This window comes from Tiliqua scincoides, chromosome 1 (assembly GCF_035046505.1).
Source record: "Tiliqua scincoides isolate rTilSci1 chromosome 1, rTilSci1.hap2, whole genome shotgun sequence".
In the NCBI taxonomy this organism is placed as follows: domain Eukaryota; kingdom Metazoa; phylum Chordata; class Lepidosauria; order Squamata; family Scincidae; genus Tiliqua; species Tiliqua scincoides.
This window is the reverse complement of record NC_089821.1, coordinates 190,504,856-190,526,223: the sequence shown is the minus strand read 5'-3', so window position 1 is coordinate 190,526,223 and position 21,368 is coordinate 190,504,856. Positions and strand designations below refer to the sequence as shown.

The 21,368-nt window shown below is 39.6% G+C and overlaps 1 protein-coding gene across 1 annotated transcript in view; it reads left to right on the top strand.

The window, feature by feature from the left end:
- ASCC3 (activating signal cointegrator 1 complex subunit 3) overlaps positions 1-21,368 on the top strand; it is a 271,099-nt gene that overhangs the window by 187,699 nt on the left and 62,032 nt on the right. Inside the window, exons 31-36 of the mRNA XM_066612963.1 lie at positions 736-873; positions 973-1,093; positions 4,070-4,202; positions 4,299-4,424; positions 17,913-18,024; positions 18,362-18,496. Of these exons, the coding sequence (XP_066469060.1) occupies positions 736-873; positions 973-1,093; positions 4,070-4,202; positions 4,299-4,424; positions 17,913-18,024; positions 18,362-18,496 (765 nt within the window). The remainder of the gene's footprint in view (positions 1-735; positions 874-972; positions 1,094-4,069; positions 4,203-4,298; positions 4,425-17,912; positions 18,025-18,361; positions 18,497-21,368) is intronic.

The window sequence follows — 21,368 nt, the reverse complement described above, 5'->3', positions numbered from 1 at the left end:
AAGTGTAAGTGATATTTGTATGACCAACAGATATGAGACCTTATGCAAGATATCATTTGCTAGGTTTTTCAGATGTATTTCTAAATATGACTGTCCAAAGATTTCTAATGATGTATTTATATTGTGAATGCCCCCCACCCAAAAAAAAATCCAGTGATCCAAAAGATCATGTTTGATGCACATCTCACCTCTTTTGCTGATAACAGTTCCTCACACTATGTTGGAGAATCCTTTTGAAGCTTTCCCAGGTTTCAGAAGCAACTTATCAGACGGTACAGGGGACTATTTTCAGAAAGAGGGAACTTGGAAACCGTGCTATGTGTGAGAATGCTTACACATGTACCTTTGTATCAAGTCCATAATCTGAAAACATTTGTAGTCTAAAAATGGTTGTATAATCAAGAAGTGAAATATTAAAGAGTAAAACTATTCATGAGTTTTTAAAACATGCAACCACAGTGATGTTCCCTTCATTCATTTTGCATTCAGTTTTAATAGCATATGGTGTTCATTATAAAGGTAACTATATATTTGTATAGTTTTTTATGGTTATTTCTTTGATGCTTAGTTTACATGCATGGTCTGTGACTTCTTTGATATAGCTACTGTTCTTCAGTATATATCAAATAGTGCATAGCACATTTATTAAGGTTTTGGTGTTTTTTTAAAAATGTTTTACATTGCTGAAAGTACTCTAGAAGATATGTAAATGAACTGTTTATTTTTGTGTTCCAGATGAATGACATCATAGCAACAATAAGGGAATCTAACCTCAAACTGACACTTGCCTTTGGAATTGGCATCCATCATGCTGGTTTGCATGAACGAGACAGAAAAACTGTTGAGGAATTGTTTGTGAATTGCAAAATCCAAGTATGTTTGTTCTATTTATGAAGCCATACTGAAATTATTCATGGTTTAAAAGTTGTGTTGGAAAAGTTTTTTTTCTGTCTCTTTTTTTTAATTGTCTAGGTTCTTATTGCTACTAGTACACTAGCGTGGGGTGTCAACTTTCCAGCACATTTAGTAATTGTTAAAGGGACAGAATTTTACGACGGGAAAACAAGACGCTATGTGGATTATCCAATTACAGGTATAGTCACAAATCATAAACATGTGTCAGATGAAAACATGTTTGTATCTGAATAATTATGTAACTTTCTTGTAACTAATGTTTCCTTTATTCTTAAATCTTAATCAAATGAATTTAAGTATTGCCTGACCTTTTGCCAGCTTTTTGTTCATTTTTGTTCAGATTCTTCAGTGGGGCTAATTTCTAGTCCATATTGAATGTTTAGTCTTTTTTTCTTTGCCTTAAAAATACTGAATTTGGATACATTTGAAGACAAACATATAGCAGAAGAAAAGTATCTAAGGAGAATTATCAATCGGGGGGCAGTAATTTCCCCCCAAAAGTGATTATGCAGCATTTATTTGTCTGTCATTTATTTATTTATTTATTTATACATGCATACCCCGCCTTTCCACCCTGCTTAAGGGCACTATATAGGGCTTGCAAGAATTTGGAAACATCCGAGTGTTGCCAGGAATGTATTGCTTGTATTCAATTTTTCACCTGCAACATCCCAGGGGCTAATAAAAAATGCTATTTAATTTTTGAAACATGTTGTTAATTGATTTCAACCTTGTTGCATACAAAAAATTGTGTCGTTTGGAAACAAGACACCTGGGATTGCAGAACTATTTCAGGTAACACCACAGAAATGCTTGTGAGGATCCAGCCATATTTGGAGAAGCCCATGGTTAGGTGGATCATATCTCAGTGTAGATTACCTTAGTTGTATGCAGAAGATCTCATTCAGCTTTGGGTATTCCTGTTGGATCAAAGGACTGAACGCTAGCTGACCTGGGACTTACTGATTCAATACTGTTTCATAAGTTCATGTGTTGGTCTCATTGCATTCTTAATCAACTGTAGTGAATAAAGGTATTAGTGTGGGATAAAGCACTCTGCTGGAACACATCTGGCCTGTGGAATTTAGGAAAACTGAAATAGTACACTAAGGTTGCAATCCTTATCAGTGTTTCTCAGACTGTGGGTTGGGACCCACTAGGTGGGATGCAAACCAATTTCAGGTGGGTCCCCATTCATTTCAATATTTTATTTTTAATATATTAGACTTGATGCTACCATGGTATGTGACTGCATTTGGGGAAATGTTACAGATCTGTACTTTTAACAGGCTACTCTGTATATGCTTTTAACAACGATAGTGAGGTTTACTCCTGGTTACATGCTGGTAAGATTGTAGCCTAGGATTGTTAAAACTTTTTGCTGCTTGATGATGTCACTTCCAGTCATGACATCACTTCTGGTGGGTCCTGATAGGTTCTCATTCTAAAACATGGGTCTCCAAACCCCGGGCCAGATGCGGCCCGTGGCCAACCTCAGTCCGGCCTGCGGCCAGCCTCTTGTCCACTGGAAGCCTCTGGCCCACTTGGCTGAACGTGACTGGAACTGTGTTCTGGTTGCATCTGGATGGTGTTCTAAGGGCCAGAGAGTTTGAATGAATGAGACCATTCATTCATTGATTCACTCATCTCCAATTTATTTATATAAATATATGAAGTTTATATTTAAATTTTTTTCCCGGCCCTCAACACCGTGCCAGATATTTGATTTAGCCCTCTGGCCAAAATGTTTGGAGACCCCTGTTCTAAAATGTGGGTGCCAGTGCTAAAAGTTTGACAACCACTGCTGTACATGCTTTCTGGGGAGCACATCCCACTGAATTTAATGAGCCCAATCCTATGCATGTCTACTCAGAAGTAATTCCCATTAGAATCAATGGGTCTTACTCCCAGGAAAGTGTGGATAGGATTGGGCTGTTATTTCTGAATGGGCATACATAAAATTGAACTGTAAAGCTTTATTCATAAAAGTTCACTTTTAAGATATAGGTGTTGGAAAAAGGGGTTGGTTGTAGCAAGCAGAGCAGTCAGCAGAAGACCTAATTCCCTACGGCCAATTCCCACACCCAGCTCATTTGTTGCTATCAATAAACAAAGAGGGGCGGGGCAGTTAAATTTTCAAAAAAGACATACAGGTCCAGCTTTGCTTTACACTGATTTTTTATACACAGGTTTAACTCAACATGAATGGCGACTGCAAATGAGAAGGAATGTGCTGATCCCTGGAGGAGGGGAAAAATGCATGTCTTTAAAATCACAGTTTAAAATACTGTTTTTCTTACAGCTGTAGAGAGACAGTCATGCAAATGATCATTGCATTCTTCAGCTGAGCCAGGCAAAGGCTGGGGGTCCTTTGTATTTCTAAGTTCTGACTGCCTCTCTACAACAGTAAGAAAAGCTGTTATTAAAACAGTTGTAAAGGGACGCACTTTTTAATTTTTTTAAACTGCTTTTATTTAACACATTTTATGGTATCAGCAAGGAGTCCCAGAATCAAACCCTGCAGATGTTGAGGCATGACCTTATTAGGAGCAACAGAGGGGCAAGAAACCTGGAAGTGGGTCTTTCAATTTATTTTTCCACTGATTTTTTTTTTAATGGACCTTTTTATTCACCAGGGGTTCTGGAACAGAACTGCAGTGGATAACAAGGGATGACCTGTACTTAACAATTGTTTCTCAGACATACACTTCTGAAATGTGAGAGGCTTTCGTTAAGGAATAGAGAACCTTATAGCTGTTCTCTTTGTGTGAATGTAGTGGGGAGAGTTGGTTCTCTTCAGTAATGGCTGCTTGCCATTGACGAAAGAGCTCAGGAGCCTGGCTCCTTCGCCAGCGGTCAGAGAAAAAGCAAGAGGACGACATGTATGAGAGAGAGGATATTGCACAAAGGAAAATGCAGGTGGCATTGCAACTGTATTCCAACTATAGACAGTGACTGGATTTTGGAAATTGGCATTTCATTAGAAATCTGTTTTAACTTGAAATAATACAAACGGATTGATTTGTATTCAATTGGTTGAATAGTATTTTTCAGTTTAAAAGTTTTATAACTCAGAGTCTGTAGGAAAATGCCTTGATACATGATCAATAGAGTATGCACTATACTTAACCTTGTAATCAATTGCCTTTATTAGATGTTCTTCAGATGATGGGACGTGCTGGTAGGCCTCAATTTGATGACCAAGGCAAAGCGGTGATTCTGGTTCATGACATCAAAAAAGACTTCTACAAAAAATTTCTTTATGAACCTTTTCCAGTAGAATCAAGGTACCAGAAAAGACCACTGATTTGTGAATTATGGGGAAAAACAATCCACTTAATGTAATTTCTGTTAAATAAGGTTTTACAATTTTCTTCTTTTAGTTTGCTGGAAGTACTGTCTGATCACTTAAATGCTGAAATTGCAGCTGGAACAATAGCTTCAAAGCAGGATGCAATGGATTATATCACCTGGACCTATTTCTTCCGTCGCCTTATCATGAATCCTAGGTAAGCTATTGGAAGCCAGTTGGTTCTACTGTAGAGAATCTTTGAGTCAAACCCTGCCCAGCTGTAGAAATGCTAGCAAAATCTCTCTCTTTGTACAGCCCCCTCTCTCCACCTATAAAATGGGAATAATATGTATATTTGGCATGTAGGGTTAGTAATAACATAAGTAACCTTGCTCATGAAGTACTTGTTTGCTTTGTAGAAGTGGGCCATAGTCCTCTGCCATAGACCCTCCGCTTGGGGAACTGACCTCTTGAGGGCCATCCAGTGATGTAGCACAGGGATCTGGACACAGGCTTCCCAAGGGGCTGGAAGTTTACGTGTGCTAAAGTCCTCAGACATGGCCTCCTCACTGGCCTGAAGTGAGTGTTTATATACAGGCATTGAGTCTCAGTTCAGCTCTGTCACAAACTTAGGGGGTTTTGGGGTGCTCAGAGTTCTTGGTTCTCAAACCCTAAAGCCCTCAAGGCCCCCCCCATCCAGTAGTACTGCCACCACCCTGTATGTGCCAGTGCCTCAGTTCAGGGACACGGAGACCCTCTAAGCTTAATTCTATCCCTTGCAGGCACTGAGCGCTTTCTCCAATTAAAGCTTCAGTCCTCAAGTTACTAGACCTCAATGAGCAGTTGGTAGCTAGCTGAACGGCTAGGCAGGATTCTGAACCTTTGTCCCCAACAGACAACGAAACAACTTCGTAAAAGAGATTTTAGTTTATTAAGTACATAAGGTTACATAAAGCAGCAAATGCTAGAGGCATAAACATCTAGGAAACATATCACCATTAAAATAATAAAGCTAGCTGGCTATCTCTATTAATCCCTAACTCTCACCTGGGTCAGCTTCTCTTGTAGATCTTTTAGCTCAATGCTACCTGTGAGGCCAGATGCCCATTGTGGACAATGGAGCTCACCGCGTGCAAGATGTTGCACCCCAAGAACTCTGCTCAAGAAGAAACAGACACACCCCTTGGGGCACTCATTATTATACTTCTTATGCTAATAGTACTGAGGTGACTTCATACTTATTTAGACTGTCCAATCAGAAACATTTGAGGACAGAACCTTCTTGAAGTTGGCTTGGTTGCTAGCCCTCCTAGTTCTTACTCCTCCCAACTGGTGATCCATAGCTGCATTCCATTCCAGCGCCTCTCAGTCTACTGAGGTGTTAAACATTCCAATTGGTTTTAATTCTTGTTGTCTGTCCTTTCTGGCCAGCAAAGGAGAGACAACAATCTTTTTGTTTGTTTACTCACATTCTTGCAGCTAGGAACTACTAGCCACTTCTCCGTTACTGACTTAGTTTGGTTCAGGCTTTACATGCTAACCAAGGCCTAACATGTACATATCCATGACAAGCATCCTGCCTACCCAGAAGTTGACCTAGCTCCTGACAGCTGCCATCTTGTAAAGCAGCTGCTCAGCAGAGATTGGCTCTGTGTGTGACCAACCACTGCGTGAGATGCCCAATCCCCCCTTCCCCGCACTGAGGCCAGTGCTGTGTCCTGGTCTCCGGGGAGATCTAATCGTCCACTAGCTGAGCCAGGTAGGGACAAACCCTTACAATACTAGAGAAGTGATCATCATAGTTCTACCAAAAAAATGTTTTCTGTCATTTGCACTTTCAATTGTTTGTTTTGCTCCTTCCTAAAGAAGAGGAGGAAAGTCTGGATAAAGGGAAGAAATTTTTTTCTCCACTTCCCCATTCAGCCTTGCCCAGTCCAACTAAGGGGTTCTACACACAAGAAGCAACCTTTTGTGTATGTATCATCTGATGAATCAGGAATCTCTGGCCTATATCATCCTAACTCCTTAGCACATCTATTCAGGAATTCTTTGTGTTCTTACTAAGGAAACTCTGCTTCAGTGTTTGGCAGTGAGCCAACATATTGGATCCAGTATGCTTAATGATCCAGATCAAGAACTCTTCTTGTTAATACTTAGGTCCCTGTCTTTGGTATTGTTTTGTTTTTATGATATTGGGTATGGATTTTGGCCTGGGTGAAATGCCCATTCTCCCCCCACCTGACACTTAGTGGCCTCCAGGGGATCTAACTGCCCACTGGCTGAGCCAGGTAGGGACAAACCCTAGCAGTTACTAGAGAAATGATCATTGTAGTTCTACTAAAAGAAAAAAAGTTTTTCTTTTATAACATTTTGTTGACAATTTGTTCATTTTATTCAACAGATCCCCTTCCTGATATAAGCTGTATAACTTGTGTGCGTGATTTATGAAGTACTTTTAATTCTTTGTTATAATTAATGATATACCAATGCACAGTGATGTGTATTCCCAAGTGAGAATTATAAATAGCTGACATTTATTTATTTTTACAGTTGAACTCCTTTTTAGCTAATCATTTTATAATTGGCAACCCAAGTCATGCACAGTGGATTAAATCCAAGTGTGTTAGTTAGCTTGGCTTGTTGATCAGTTCCTCCAAATTATTATACCTCTTTGCTGGCAACCAGGGGAGACCCTTAGGCTCATGCAAGAGGCTTGCAATAGGCCAGTGAAACTTTTACCTTTTTTCCATTGGGCAGATCAGTTCCCTGTGTTATATCACAAATTACTTTTAAAACTCCACTCACATTCCAGAGGAAGAGGATATAGGGAGTCTGTTTATTTTGAAAAAGGAAGCCCCTTTGGGCTTCTAGAATTAAACCCCAATCTTATCCCCCATCAGTTTGCACAATGCAGCAGCACCAATATAGTGTGTGCTGCATCTTATGGTGGTGGTAGGGGGGGTCAACCAGGTGGCCCAGGAAAGGTAAGTAAAAAAAAAATTTTTTACTAATCTCCTGATAGACCCATTTACAGCCAGGTGGTCTATCTACAACTGCTATTTAGCTGGTGTAAGTCTGAGCTCAGGATGCAGCTGCAGACCAGGGAAAAGGGATAGGATTCTGGCATGTGCTGCTGCCACTGAGATCTGCCCCTGTTTATTTATTATCCAAATAAAGTGAGGCTTTATTTTCAGCAAGATCAACAACGTAATCTAGTTGGATTTTTCACATTGGTATAGTTTCTGTAGCTTTGATGTTTTCTGTGAGCTATGTGTTTTTCATTTTAAGAAAAAGCTTAAAATTTCTAAATTTGTTTAGAATAAACTTCCTAGGATAATAAAATTTCAGTTACTGGCCCTGATTCTGGAGATAGCGGCATCTAAAGTTCTTTGAATTGATACAATTTAAACTGACCACTACTGTTGGTTTCAATAGAACTTAAATGAAACAAACTTCTCTGGCTCAAGGCCAGAGATGTTAAAGAACCATATTTAATGTTGAAAATATTTAAAATGTGGGCAACAGTCGTTCATTTCCATTTTAGTGTATTTTAAACATATAGCAGGAGAGCTAACAGATACCGAACTAATTCATCTTGATGCAGTATAATGTTTAAAATTATGATTCAATCTTCTGCGGATTATTTCATTATTAATTCATCTGTTTTATCTGTGGAAATTCTTGTTTTAATGTTGGGGGGGTGGAGTAGTTAAGCCTCTATACTAGCATTTCTGGCCAGCAGCTGGCATTGTTCAAAGGAATGTCAAATGACTGGCTGCTTGAATAGAGATTATAAATAGACCTTGAAAGACAATTTAAACAGGCAGCACTGAAGGGCCTGAATATCTTGCAATGGCTGTGGCCACTGTTGATTTTACAAAGAGGGATAGGAGTGTATATGTTGTTTGTTCCCAGCCTTATTTAATCACAGTAATATTCAAAATGTTTTTTATTAAATCAGGTCTGTTTTTCACAACTTAGAAAAATTGTGCTCTAGTGTGATCTGCTGTCCATTTATTGACAACTTTTACTAATACTGATGTTAGCTGCATCTAGTTCAATTTTTGCTTTGTGGATGCATTTGGACAGAAAATGTATGTATTTACTTACATTGTTCCCTGTGAGGTGCATAGCTGAGCAGCCATGTACCCCCCTACCAGGCTCCACAAAGCATGGAGCTTGGCAATCCAGAAGTTTGGCAATGACATCATTGCCAAATGTCTGGATGCACCATTGCAATGAGTTGCAATACCATGCAGCTGCTAGAGGGTCCGTGCACCAGATCCCTTACAGGAACAGATTGACCATGCTGTCTTTTGTGATATCTGACTTCAAGGTGAGTTAAAAAACAAGAAAGCAGAAGAGAAAAAAATGACCAAATCAACAGATTAGGGGAAAAGATGTCAATATTCCTTTAGCTAGTGTTTTTATAATGATATCTCAAAAACATAAGAGAAATATTAATCTGTAAATCAGTTTTGTTTTGTTATTTGTTACTGTGGCACAAGAATGATCATTGATATATGATTCTACATTTTCTTTAGGGAGCTATTGAACTAGGGTGCTGCAGGATCTGTGCTTGAATTACAATCACGGTCTTCCTTTGAAGCACCATTGCTAGTTGTAAAACCTGTAACCCATAGAAGTTTTGGGCAAATCTCTCATGGATTCTAACAAATATGAGACTTCCCATTTACTTGCCTTTTTGCTTTTAGGGTTAAGCAGTCAGTCATCTCAGTAATCCACCCCTAGCTTGGACTATTTAAATTCAATTTTCACCATTCCTGTGGAAGCCATTGCAGTTCAGCATATGTTGTCCCCTTTTTGTGAAAATGCAATTTTATGTACAAATTATACAAATACAATTATATGTATACAATTACATAATACATTTAAAGGTGGCCTTTACTCTTCTTCCTTATTTACCTTCAATCATATCTTGATCTAGCCTGTCCACCATTTCTTAAGTTGGGTTCCGCTATTGCCTCTTCTTGTTGAGACAATACATCTTGCGTTACAGTGTAGAGAGTTGAAGAAGGTGCAAGAACCTTTTCTCAGTGCAACATTCTGGAGGCTGGTATAGCCTAGTATGGTGGTTCTCAAACTGGGGCATTGCAACGCCCCAACTTGAGGGCCCTGAACTCTGCCCCTTTAAGGAGCAGGGGCGGGGAGAGGCAGCAGTGCAATCCCCAGGATCACTAAGGGGGATGCAGAGACTGGCATGCACTTACCAGTCCCTGCAGCAGCCTCCCGGGGGTGCAGGGAGCCCTGCGTGATTCTCTGCAGGGCTCCCTAAGCCTTAGAAAGTGAAAGCGGAGTGATCGCACCCCACTTCCAGTTTGTGATTGTAAATCGGAGAAGGGACACGATTGCTCCACTTGCACTTTCTTTTGGGACCCCTGCAGAGGGTCTTGCAGGGCTCCCTGTACCTCTGGGAGGCTGCTGCAGTGATTGGTAAGTACATGCCAGTCCCTGCACCCCCTTTAGCTCCCTCCCCCCTGCCCCCGCAAGAACTAGAGCTGGGCCTAACTGCGCAATCCTATGTGTACTCAGAAGCAAATCCTATTGTGTTCAATGGGTCTTACTCCCAGGAAGGTGCCTCAATAAATCAGGCTTCTGTGGTTTGAATCCTTCCTCTGCCATGAACAACTAGGTAGCCTTAAATGAGCCTTTTGGCTTCAGTCTTGCCCAGCTGCAGTATGGGGTTAATACCTTGGTTCAAAATTGAACTAAATGTTCAAATTGTTATTTTTTAGCAGTGAATTACACAGGATTTTTTCTAGTGCTTATAATGTTAGAATAGGGCAAATCAGAATGGAAGCAAAACAGATTTTAATAATCAAGCTCCCACTTCTTTCATGTGCAATCTGGTCTGAATGAAGGGGGGGGAAGCACTGGACTCATGCACTATGTGATCTTCTTGACAGTATCCAAAGTGTGTAGGAACATTCTGTGGCTGCTCAGTTCTATGGAAATAGCACTCTGCACATGTTCAGGTGAACTTTCCTGAATGATTACTTCACCTATTCAAGATTCAGACTTGTTGAAACCAGTCGTATGTGTTGAGCCCTGCTGACTTGCACTTCAAATAAAACCCTGCTTTCTTTTGGGGAGTATTGCATAACAAAATTATTTGTATTAGTGGAACCATTCAGACAAGCCAGATACAGATATAATGTTCCCAATCTCCTGACTAATGTAACTTCTGAACTAGACCTTAGTCAATGTGGCTGCCTTGATAACAACAAAACTGCAAATGCACAAACTGAACAATTTTTTGTGTGGATTTGAAGTTTGCATCTGTATTTGAAGTTTGCATGTGTTGTTTTAGTTCTGTACATACAGTACACCAGTATATCAAACATACACAACTTTATATATCTCTGGTTTTGTTTGGAAAAAACAATTGGATCAGTAGAAGAAGCAGTTGTGTCTCTTCAGATTTACCCTTTCTAGGTATTATATTTGGGGAACTTTCAACATATTTGGCCTAGTACATGATATGCCTATAGGCACCATCCAAACTACCAACCACTGATGTGCTAACGGTACACACAAATTGACCGACACATGTAGGAAATTCATTTGACTGGAATGTGATGGTGCATGTAATATTTACAAAGTTAAGTGCTTTACCTGCACTCCTTACTGCATCTGTTTCGGTTCTGATGTTGAAAGGAGGACCAGAAGAAGGAACAGAGTCTGTATGACTTCTTCTGTCTCACCTTAAGGGAATGCATTGCTTCATCCTACCAGACTTGAAGCAACTGACTACAGGCCTTGAGGGCTGCTACTCAAGAGGAGTGACCATGTTGTGCTACTTCAATTGGGAAACTGATTTGTAAACAGCCACAGGGCTTCTATACTCCTTTTTAATAGGCACAACAGGATTGTTTTCAACTGCAGAGGTTGCCTGAAGCAGGCAAGTACTGTAAGCAATCCTTCCTTCATCACAACTGGTCCATTTGAGAGTCATGCCCTGGAGCGATCTGTTGCTTTCCAGTGATTTTTGGAACCTCCTCTGGGAACCTCAGGAGAAAATGGAAAATTTGTTACCATGATCTCCTGTTCTCTGAGAATCTCAGAGGGCATTTTACCCGTCCCTGTTTTTCCTCTATGATATGACCAACTGTGCTAAACAGTAGTGAACTGTGTTTTTGGTTTCTGCCTTCAACATATGTGGAGTGGAAGATGAGATTCTTGGAAAGGTTACCTGACACCTGTTACTCTGAGACTTTTTCCTTTCATCCTGCAGAGTAAGCTGGGGTGAAACACATTGTACATTAACAGTGTTTGGTTATAGTTTTCAATCACTATGATAAAAAGGACAGTCTCTGCTTTTCAGTTTAGACTGGGAAAAGGAGACTGCTTCTTACTGTAAAGAGACAAACCTTAGGAGTTGACCCTGCCTTCTCAGCAAGTGAGATCTTGGAATATCCTCCAAGAACCTCAGAGAACAGTAATTTATAGTGTCCGTTTTCTGGGAAAATTGGACAGTAGGAAGTGAAGATTAGACATGCTGTGTTGTGACACCATCACATAGAGTTTCTCCAGATTAGCCACATTTTGCATTTGGCAGGAAGCCCCAACCATGTTTTGTTGCAACAATGTAGTATACAGGACGGAAAGAGTTTGGGGAAGTGTAGTGCAAATATGGATATAGGAACTCCCCTGCTGCTTTCTTGGCTTTCAAAGATGTAGTGATGAAAGCAGCTAAGTCTTTAGAGAAAACCTGCTCAGCAAGCACAGAGCACTCAGCTCCTTGTGAGAAGTTTTACAATATTATCTAATGTTTTATGAAGAACGTGATTCTGTTCCATTTGCTCTTTCTGTACTCCTTCTAGCAGTACAGTTTTTAAAAAGCAGTCTTATTTCTTTGTTTATATCCCTCTTCATCTTTATTTCTGCTTCCCGCATCCACTTTGTATGGAGCAACTTCTGGAGGGCACATAATAGTAATATTTCTTCTTATTTGAATGAAAAGTTAGGTTATATTTAAACCATTAAATAGTTCCAGGAATTCTGGAAACAATCCACTGAAATATAAGTTCTTTTATCTCCCACTGAAATCAATTGTTAGTTAAGCAATGATAAAAAATATTCAGAGACTGAAGGAAAGGAACTCTGGAAGTATTAAGTCTGTTAACGTTTCAGATTGCCAATGCAAAGTATAGTACTTTTGGATGTTTATAGACCATTTTAATCATGAATTTGGTTTTCTTTGATTACCAGTTCAAAATGATAATGATGGCCATTCAGCTTCTGTCAATGACAGAAACCTCCTTTCTCTTGCAAATGAGTTGGCTCTCATGGGAGTCTCTGATTTCCCTCCCATTGAGGCATGTTGAGCCACAACTGTTGGAACAGAACCAAAGAGGAAGTTGATTGGGTCATCTCTCCAGTGTTCCATCCATCAGGGAATGCTTAGAATAATAGATTTCACCTAAACCTCACATCGTGGCTAGCGAGTTTTACCTCAAGAAGAATCCCCTCAATTTGTGTTAAAATAAAAAACCATTTGAGAAAATAATTGTTTGTCCATCTTATGAAACTTTTCATCAGAATGTTTTTTTTGTTTTTTTTTTTGTTTTTTTTTTTTTGAGATTTACCAATCTTGAGCCGATCTCTTGTGGATTTTTTGGGAACATTATCTGAATACAAGCAAGAGGTGTGTTTTTTTTCTTCCCCTCTTACAGCATTTTTCAGCTGTCCCTGGCACCCGCTTTCATTATCTGTGTCATTACTGCTACCGTATAATCTGAACATAAAAAGCATGGTGTTTGTAACAAATGACTTCACAGCCCTGACAGTTATAGCAGCAACATTTCAAGGCTGATGAAAAATTTCCCAGGCAGGTTTTGGGTCAGGTTTACATAAACTAAACAGGAAACAATTGCCACCACCATCCACATTAAACTCAAAATGGTCTGTGTAACTTCATCTACATTTTATGTCTCTCCACGTGTCTCTTTCTCAGCTGGTGAAATTCCACACTTGCTTAGATTAGGAAAATCAAAATAAGTTCATGTTTCTTGTGGTAATGGCGTTTGTTCTTCTTGATATATTCCGCAGGTTTAGTAGAAGTCATGTTTTGTTTTTATTATTGTATGTTATTTAAGAGTCAGTTTGGGGGAGATAAAAAAAGTTTAGTTCCTTCAGTATTTGATTGCTTAAATTTTATGTACTTTGTAAATTTTTATGGTACCTAGGGGTTTGTTATTGCTTTTTCCCCAATGGGCTACTAATGGAAGTTAGCCTGTCTACCCCATGTGCTAGATGCTGTTAGTATAAAACTGTCTTTGACTTTCACACCTCTCAGGGGACAAGTAATTGTTGTGTTCAGACAGCCTGTAATTGTGATCCCGCTGGCTTTCTCAGTACGCTTCTGGCTATTAGAATCATTAAACAACTCAGCACCTGTTAACAGCATTGTAAATATTCAACCTTGCTTGTGTGCAGGTTGAGCTGAATATAGGAGAAGGCTTACAGAGCCCAGCCTCATAAATTAGAGCTCCTGACAAGTCAATTATTGTGAAACTGGGTTTCACTGTGAAATAAATGAAATGGTGTGCTGACAAAAAGGTGGGTTGTCTGTTTGCAGCAGAGGAGAAATAATGACAAGATGATTCAATGCAGTGACCATGAAACGGCACTGTTTTTATTCTTTACCTGCAATTAAATAGTTAGATAATACAGTTACCAGAAAAGGGGAGAAAGGATGATATATAGTATAGTTTGGTGTGCTTTAAACATATAAACCTTCAAACTTTCACCTCTGACTTTTCTAGTGCAAGTTTTCTGAAAAATTACATTTGTAAAATCCTAAACCCTTGGTTCTGGTATGCACGCCACTTTGTTGTTGAAAACCAGTATATAACCTTGTTAATAATAACTTGAAAGTATGTACAGTAATTTTGAAAAAAAGTAGAAGTTCTTTACTCAAGAACATGCATATATTATATTGAAATCCTAATTATAGGAATATTTTACACTAGTCATGGTATCAGTAATATCTGTAAAATGAAAATCTTGCATCAATTTGGTTTCTTAGATTCCTAGAAAGAATACGACTAGCTTGGACTGCATTACTGCTTTTTACAATATTTCCTTTTTTATTTATTTTCAATCTGGAAAGGTGGTGGCTTTGATCATTGGCTGTTTTATTTTGATAGTGGCTGGGCTTGAAACATTATTTATTAGAATCTGTTCTGCAGTCTGGAAGTTAGTGTTGGTTTCTAGAATTTTTAAGCATTTTGTAATATCAATCTTTCATAAGAACTGCAACCAAATATAGTACAATGGGTTAGAAAGATGAACCCTAGCAATAGCTCATAATCTAACAAATTTCCATCCTTTCCAAATTAGCCATTTTGCAATTGAGTATTGGGTTCTGAAGTGTGCCTGCTATGGACCTAAAACTCAAAAATACCATTAACATCAAACTAAAGCACTGACATAAATCATTCCCTTAATTGTGTCACTTCATGCAATCTAAAAGATCAGACGTGTGTTTTTTTTAAATTTTAATAGAATTACATGACATCTTTGTCATATACCATTGGTTGGAATCCAGTGTGCACTTACTTGTGAATAAGCTGTATTAATGACAGCAAGACTTAAGCAATGTTCTAAGGACTAAGCAAATGTTCTAAGCAAATGTTCAAAGGACTGCTCTGTGACAATATGTACATGCTTTACGTAAAAGTGGTAAAGTAAATTATTAAATTATAGTAGCTAAAAATAAAATTACTCTTGAAGCACAAAGGTGTTCCAGAAACTAACAGTTCATTCAGTATACAACCTGGGTAAAATATTGGTATAAACAGATAGTGACCTAGATCAAACAAATTATGCAACTAGCTTCACTGTGGACATGTGCTCCTCAATTGGACCCCTCTCTTTCATATGTCAGCTCCCTTTTTGAAATGCTGGGACATTTCAATAGCAGTATGCAATATGACATGGAGGTTTATCTTTCAAACCAAAAGAAGTAAACCACTTTACTGGACATAGTCTAACTTTGCAGCTAAAGAAATGCTTTTGATCCTGGCTAATTTGATCCAAGTTAAGGTTAAACCTGCGGTTTTCGAACTCTCAGGGAGTTTGAATCCTGCAGTAAGTCTTTGCAGGAGTGGGGGGGAGGCAGCAGCGCGATCCCCAGGATTGTGCAGCTCAGGGGAGCTGCAGGGGCTTGGTGTTTGATCATGCTCCGCCTCAGTTGCCCCACTCTCGCTTTCCCTGACCCGAGGAGCCCTGCAGTCGCTCACGCCCAGCTCCCCACAGCCAGGGACGGCTGCTGCAGGGACTGGAGGGTGCACCACAATCCCTGCAGCCCGGTCAAAAGGGAACGTGGAGCAATCGCACACTGCTTCTGGTTTAGCGGAGCGTGGCGTGATCGCTCCGCTGTCATCTTCCCTGACCCGGGGAGCCCTGCCAAAGGTCGCACAGGGCTCCCCGCACCCCCGGGGGGGCTGCAGGGGGCTTGGGCAAGTGCATCAAGCCCCTGCAGCCCCCCTGAGTGGCACGATCCTGGGGATCGTGCCGCTGCCTCTCCCTGCCTCCTGGTTGCCCCTGCCCCTTAAGGGGAATGGGACCAGGACCCTCAGGCTGGGGTGTCATGACGCCCCAGTTTGAATACCACTGAGTTAAACCCTTACAAGTTCCACTGACAATTCCATTGATCCATAAATTTCTCATTATATAATGTATTTTTAAAAAGAACAAGAGCATATGCTGAGTTTGCACAATTAAAGTCTTGGATTACCTTTAACTAAATTGATCAGTACAATTATATCATGATTTCAACATTAGATTTTATAACCCTGTGTCAGGACTCTCAGCCTGCCACTTTTGGGGTTTCATTGCATTACATGAGTTGAAAGATGTATGGGTCTGCAAAAGTGCAATTGTACAAATAGCAGACTGTATAAGAAAATAAATTAGCAATTCATGAAGGACATATGTATGTATGGGAAATGCAGATGGATTAGTAGCAGAACAGTTGGTAGAAAGGACAGCAACAGTGCTGTACAGTTACATATAATATTATATATATTAATATTAAATTAAATGCATACATTAATATTTCAGTATTGGCAACCTTCAGTCTCGAAAGACTATGGTATCACGCTCTGAAAGGTGGCTCTGGCACAGCGTCTAGTGTGGCTGAAAAGGCCAATCCGGGAGTGACAATCCCTTCCACACCGGGAGCTAGTGCAGTCTGTCCCTGGTCTGTCTCCCTGGCTATGGGCCTTCCTTCTTTGCCTCTTAGCCTCAGACTGTTGGCAAAGTGTCTCTTCAAACTGGGAAAGGCCATGCTGCACAGCCTGCCTCCAAGCGGGCCGCTCAGAGGCCAGGGTTTCCCACTTGTAGAGGTCCATCCCTAAGGCCTTCAGATCCCTCTTGCAGATGTCCTTGTATCGCAGCTGTGGTCTACCTGTAGGGCGCTTTCCTTGCACGAGTTCTCCATAGAGGAGATCCTTTGGGATCCGGCCATCATCCATTCTCGCGACATGACCAAGCCAACACAGGCGTCTCTGTTTCAGCAGTGAATACATGCTAGGGATTCCAGCACGTTCCAGGACTGTGTTGTTTGGAACTTTGTCCTGCCAGGTGATGATTAATATTTAATATAAGAACTTTAAGCTAATACAACAAAGAATTGGCTAGTTATGCTATTTAGTGTATTTCTAAGAAATGTCATTATGTCCCACTCTGTTTCTTTTTATTTCTATAGCACACACTGCTGTATAAGACGCATACTGTAACCTTTAAGGTTTATTCATTCAAATTTTCCATCTTGCCATCATTAAGTAATCCAGTAAATATATATTTTCGATTTGTAAATATTTAGACTAGCTTTTCACGTAAAAATTTTACAACTCCTTTCAGCAGTACCTGTTGAAGTATATGTTCAAGAAAAATAAAAAGGTGGATGAATCATGCCCTATGACTCACCTACTTTATAGAACAAGCCAGGATAGATGCACTAGAGCTTCAATCCTATGTACACTTACCTGTGTAAACCTCATTGACTATAAGGGGACTTACTTCTGCATTCATTTGCATGGGATTGGGCTGTTAGTTTGTGACTGTTTTCAGCAACTTCTAACTTTATACCTGTGGTACCAGGGAATCTCCCACAGGGAACAGTGGTTCCTTTACCCATTGTCAAGCCCAAGTGGCCCTGATGGGTCTAGTCAGATCTGCATCTACTATTGAGTGGGCACAGAACCAAGGAAACCTGTGTCAATCTCTGCAGCTCATGAGGGGGTTTAAGATTTGGCAGCAGCCTCTTCCGCTGTCACTGCCCCCTCCCAAGCTCAGTCTTCCCTCCAGCCCATCCTCCCTCAGCCCAGTACCGCCCTCTCCCCACCTTCTCCCCTCTCCCCACCTTCTCCCCCCCCCCACACACACACTTCAAAAGCCTCACTGCTAACCAGCGGCAATACTCAATGCCTAGTGGTCTTCCAAAGCATCTTCTCAGCAATGCAACCTTATCCCTAGGGCTGGAGTGCCTTCTGATACTTTTTACCACACCCTGAACCAGCAATAAGGCTAGAGCACGGGCAGTACGCCAGATAGAATCCAACTGTTAATTCCTCCTGCAATCATGTTCTGTTCTGTTCTGTTTTAGAAGATAACCTTATTCATGAGTCAGCAATATTTAAAAAGTACTTACCATATTACATTTTTATATGTGCAGCTACTATAGCTTAGATGATGTGAGCCACGACAACATGAACAAGTTCCTGTCAAACCTTGTTGCGAAATCACTTGTTGATCTGGAATGCTCCTACTGCATTAAAATAGGGGAGGTAAGACTAATTTGTACTTTATCAGCTGGGTGGCAGTAATCTTTATAAGGGATTATCCCTTTATCCTGATGTATCTTGAATTATTAAATATGTGTAGGTCACTGAGGGACCTCCTGTTGCAAGTACTGAGATGTTTCAGTCCCTTCAACATTTGAACTAGTATCATGCTGTTAAGTTTATGTATGACTTACTATTGTAAGATCTCACTATTGTACAATTTAAAATATAATTTTAACATTTCTGTTTGAATACTATAGAAGATATATTCAGCTGTAGGAGAAGCACTGGGAACCTTGCATTTAATATTTATCTTTGAAATGTCTCTGTTTTGTAATAGGATGACCGCAACGTTGAACCTCTGACTCATGGCCGCATTGCTTCATATTACTATTTGAAGCATCCAACCGTCAGGATGTTCAAGGATCGATTAAAACCTGAATGTAATGTTGAAGAACTGCTTTCAATTCTTACAGTAAGTTATATATTTTATTCATTATTTGTACTCTAATGAAATTGTTTTTATAGACGGTGGATAAATGGGACAGAGGTTTCTGAAATACAGGTGAACTCCCCCCAAGAATTTTGACTTTCTTAGTGTAATTTGGAATGGTCCAGAAAAACTCCAAAGAGCAATATTTTTCTTAGGCTAGGCATGTTTTTTGCAAATTCCATCTCTTTGTAAACAGCAAAATGATCAGGGGATGGGAACAACTTTATGAGGAAAGGCTACAACATTTGGGATATTTGGTTTAGGAAGAAGATGACTAAGAGCAGGGATGTCAAACATATGGCCCAGGGGCCAGATGTGGCCCCTGAAAGCTTTTTATCCGGCCCTCAGGCTCTCAGCTGCTGAGGTGTTACAGCTGAAATTGCAGTCCACATGAAAATTGGTCTTTCCCAAATCTTGAAATATGATCAAGATTTGTGTACTTTCTTTCCTGTCATTTGCAGTTAATGAGTTTCTGTATGAGAACAGGGTCTGCTTTCTGGCCATTAGCTGCTTAATGATGTCACTTTCTGCTTAATGATGTCACTTTCTGATTAATGACATCACTTCCGGCCCTCAGCTGGAGCCCTGAATGCTAACTTTGGCCCTCTGTATGAATCGAGTTTGACACCCCTTACTAAGAAGGTACATGATGGGGGTGGCTCTTATAGCATGATACATAATACGGAAAATGTGGCTAGAGAAGCTTTTCTCCTTCTCTCATAATGCTAGAACCATGGAACATCCAATGAAACTTATTGGCAACAGATTCAAGATGGACAAAAAGAAGTATCTGAGAACATGCAAACTAGCTTAGATTGCTTTAAAAAGGGATTAGACAAATTCATCAATTGTGAATTGCTCACTAGTCTTGATGGGTATCACTTGCCTTCCATGTTCAATGGCAGGATGAATACCAGCTGCAGGAAGCAACTATGAGGGAATGATATTCTTCAATTCCTGCATGTGGACTTCGCAGGAGCATCTAGTTGGCTAGAAACATTCTGCTAGGCTACCTGTGCCCAGTGCAAACCAAGATGAATTCTTATGTTTTTGTGCTGAATCAAAGTATGAGCTACAAAAAATAATTAGTGTATTTGTCTCGTAATAAGTACAAGACTTTGTCAGGCTGGTTGTACATAGAATGGACACCCATAGAATGGACACCTTTATGTCTCACTAAATTGTATGTTTACATTCAAGCAGATAATGTACATTGATTATAGTAAACGGTGTCAAAGGACTTGGTTCTTTTTAATTTGAGGACTTTTCTGAATGAACGCTAAACTTTACTAAAGTCTTAAGTCTTATGCAGAAAAGATATATGCTCCAGAAATCACACTAAGTACAGAAATATGCCAACACTAAAAATAAATTTTGTTTCATTTTAGAAATCCTTTATTTTAAATAAATATTTATTCTGTTGAATGTTAGAAATTAGAGGCAGTTGTTTTGGGAGATGGAGCACATTACACAGTAGTGTAATTTTTTAATTATAAACAGAATTTAAACATATTGGTCAGGACCCAAAGACCTCCTTTGGATTTGCTCAGTGAAATTTTTGCTTTGAACAGTGAAATTCTGTTCCATATCTCTCTCTCTCTTTTGAAAGTCACTTCACTTTTAAAATAAGTTTGCCATGTGGCACTGCTGTTTGAGAAACAGAAATCCAAAATTCTCTTGGGTGTGATTCTTTGCTTCCCCAGTCCTCCCAATGCCTTATGAGGCATGAAAAATGGTACTTCTAGCCCTCCTGAGGTGGCCCTCCTGAGGTGGCCAGAACACAGCTCCAGTCACCTTCTGAGGGTTCAGGTGGGGCCAAGTCTGGCTCAGTGTGGGTCCAGAAGATTTTAAATCCATGAATAAACAGGTTCCACCTGTATATGAAACTGCATGCTTGGTTCATACCCTATGTCAGTGACAAGTGCATTGGTTAAATTCACAGGCCCAGTAAGTTAAAAGTACATGAAATCAAGGGTTCTATAAATGATTCATAAAAGGGTTCCATAAAAGGATTCTTGTTGAAGAACAAGAATCTCAGACACTTTTGTGGAGAATCATGAAGTGAGACATCTTCTGTTTGGTCTGCTGCATGTTACAGAGAAATTGGAGGGAGTGTAGTTCTCTCCTCCTTCTCCCCCAATTCTCCCCTCTACACTAAATCCTCTGTGCATGCCAAAGGACTAGGAGTGAGGGTAAGGACAAATAATAGCTGACTACCAAGGCCAGTCAAAATACTTGGACCTGCTTTAAAAAAAAATAATCAGTCAGTAAAATCTATCATTTAGCCATACAGTGTGATGACACACAAAAAATGTAGTTTAAATATAAAATATATTGGGTAAAGCTATAAAATATGCTTAGGAAACATTTGTAATTACCTAATAAGTCTTAGTAGCAATCAACAACGTTCTTGAACAAACTTAGCTACTGACTTTGCCACAGTTGTGATTAATAAAGTTGTTCTGCACTTAAGAAGAAATTCATGTTTCTGAAAAATGGACCGTAAGATATTCTGATTAAGTAACTTCAGTGATTTTTCCACTGAATGAGTTGTTTGAGGATTGTAGCTAATTATATGTTGTAGACATAACTGTATGGTGTGCTTACCTTCAGAAACTAGTTTATTTAGGGAAAATTAGGTTTGCCATGCACCATTGTCTTTCCTTATGAACTTAATTGTTCTTCAGAAATGTCTATTCACCATCTCCAAATGAATGAAACTAAATTATAAATATAAACTAATATTCAAGTAACTGAATTTCTGGAAACTTGAAATCAGTGGAATAGAGATGTATGAAGCATTTTTGTACTAATTATTTCTGTTTCATCCCAAAGTGTTACTTTCTTGCATTGA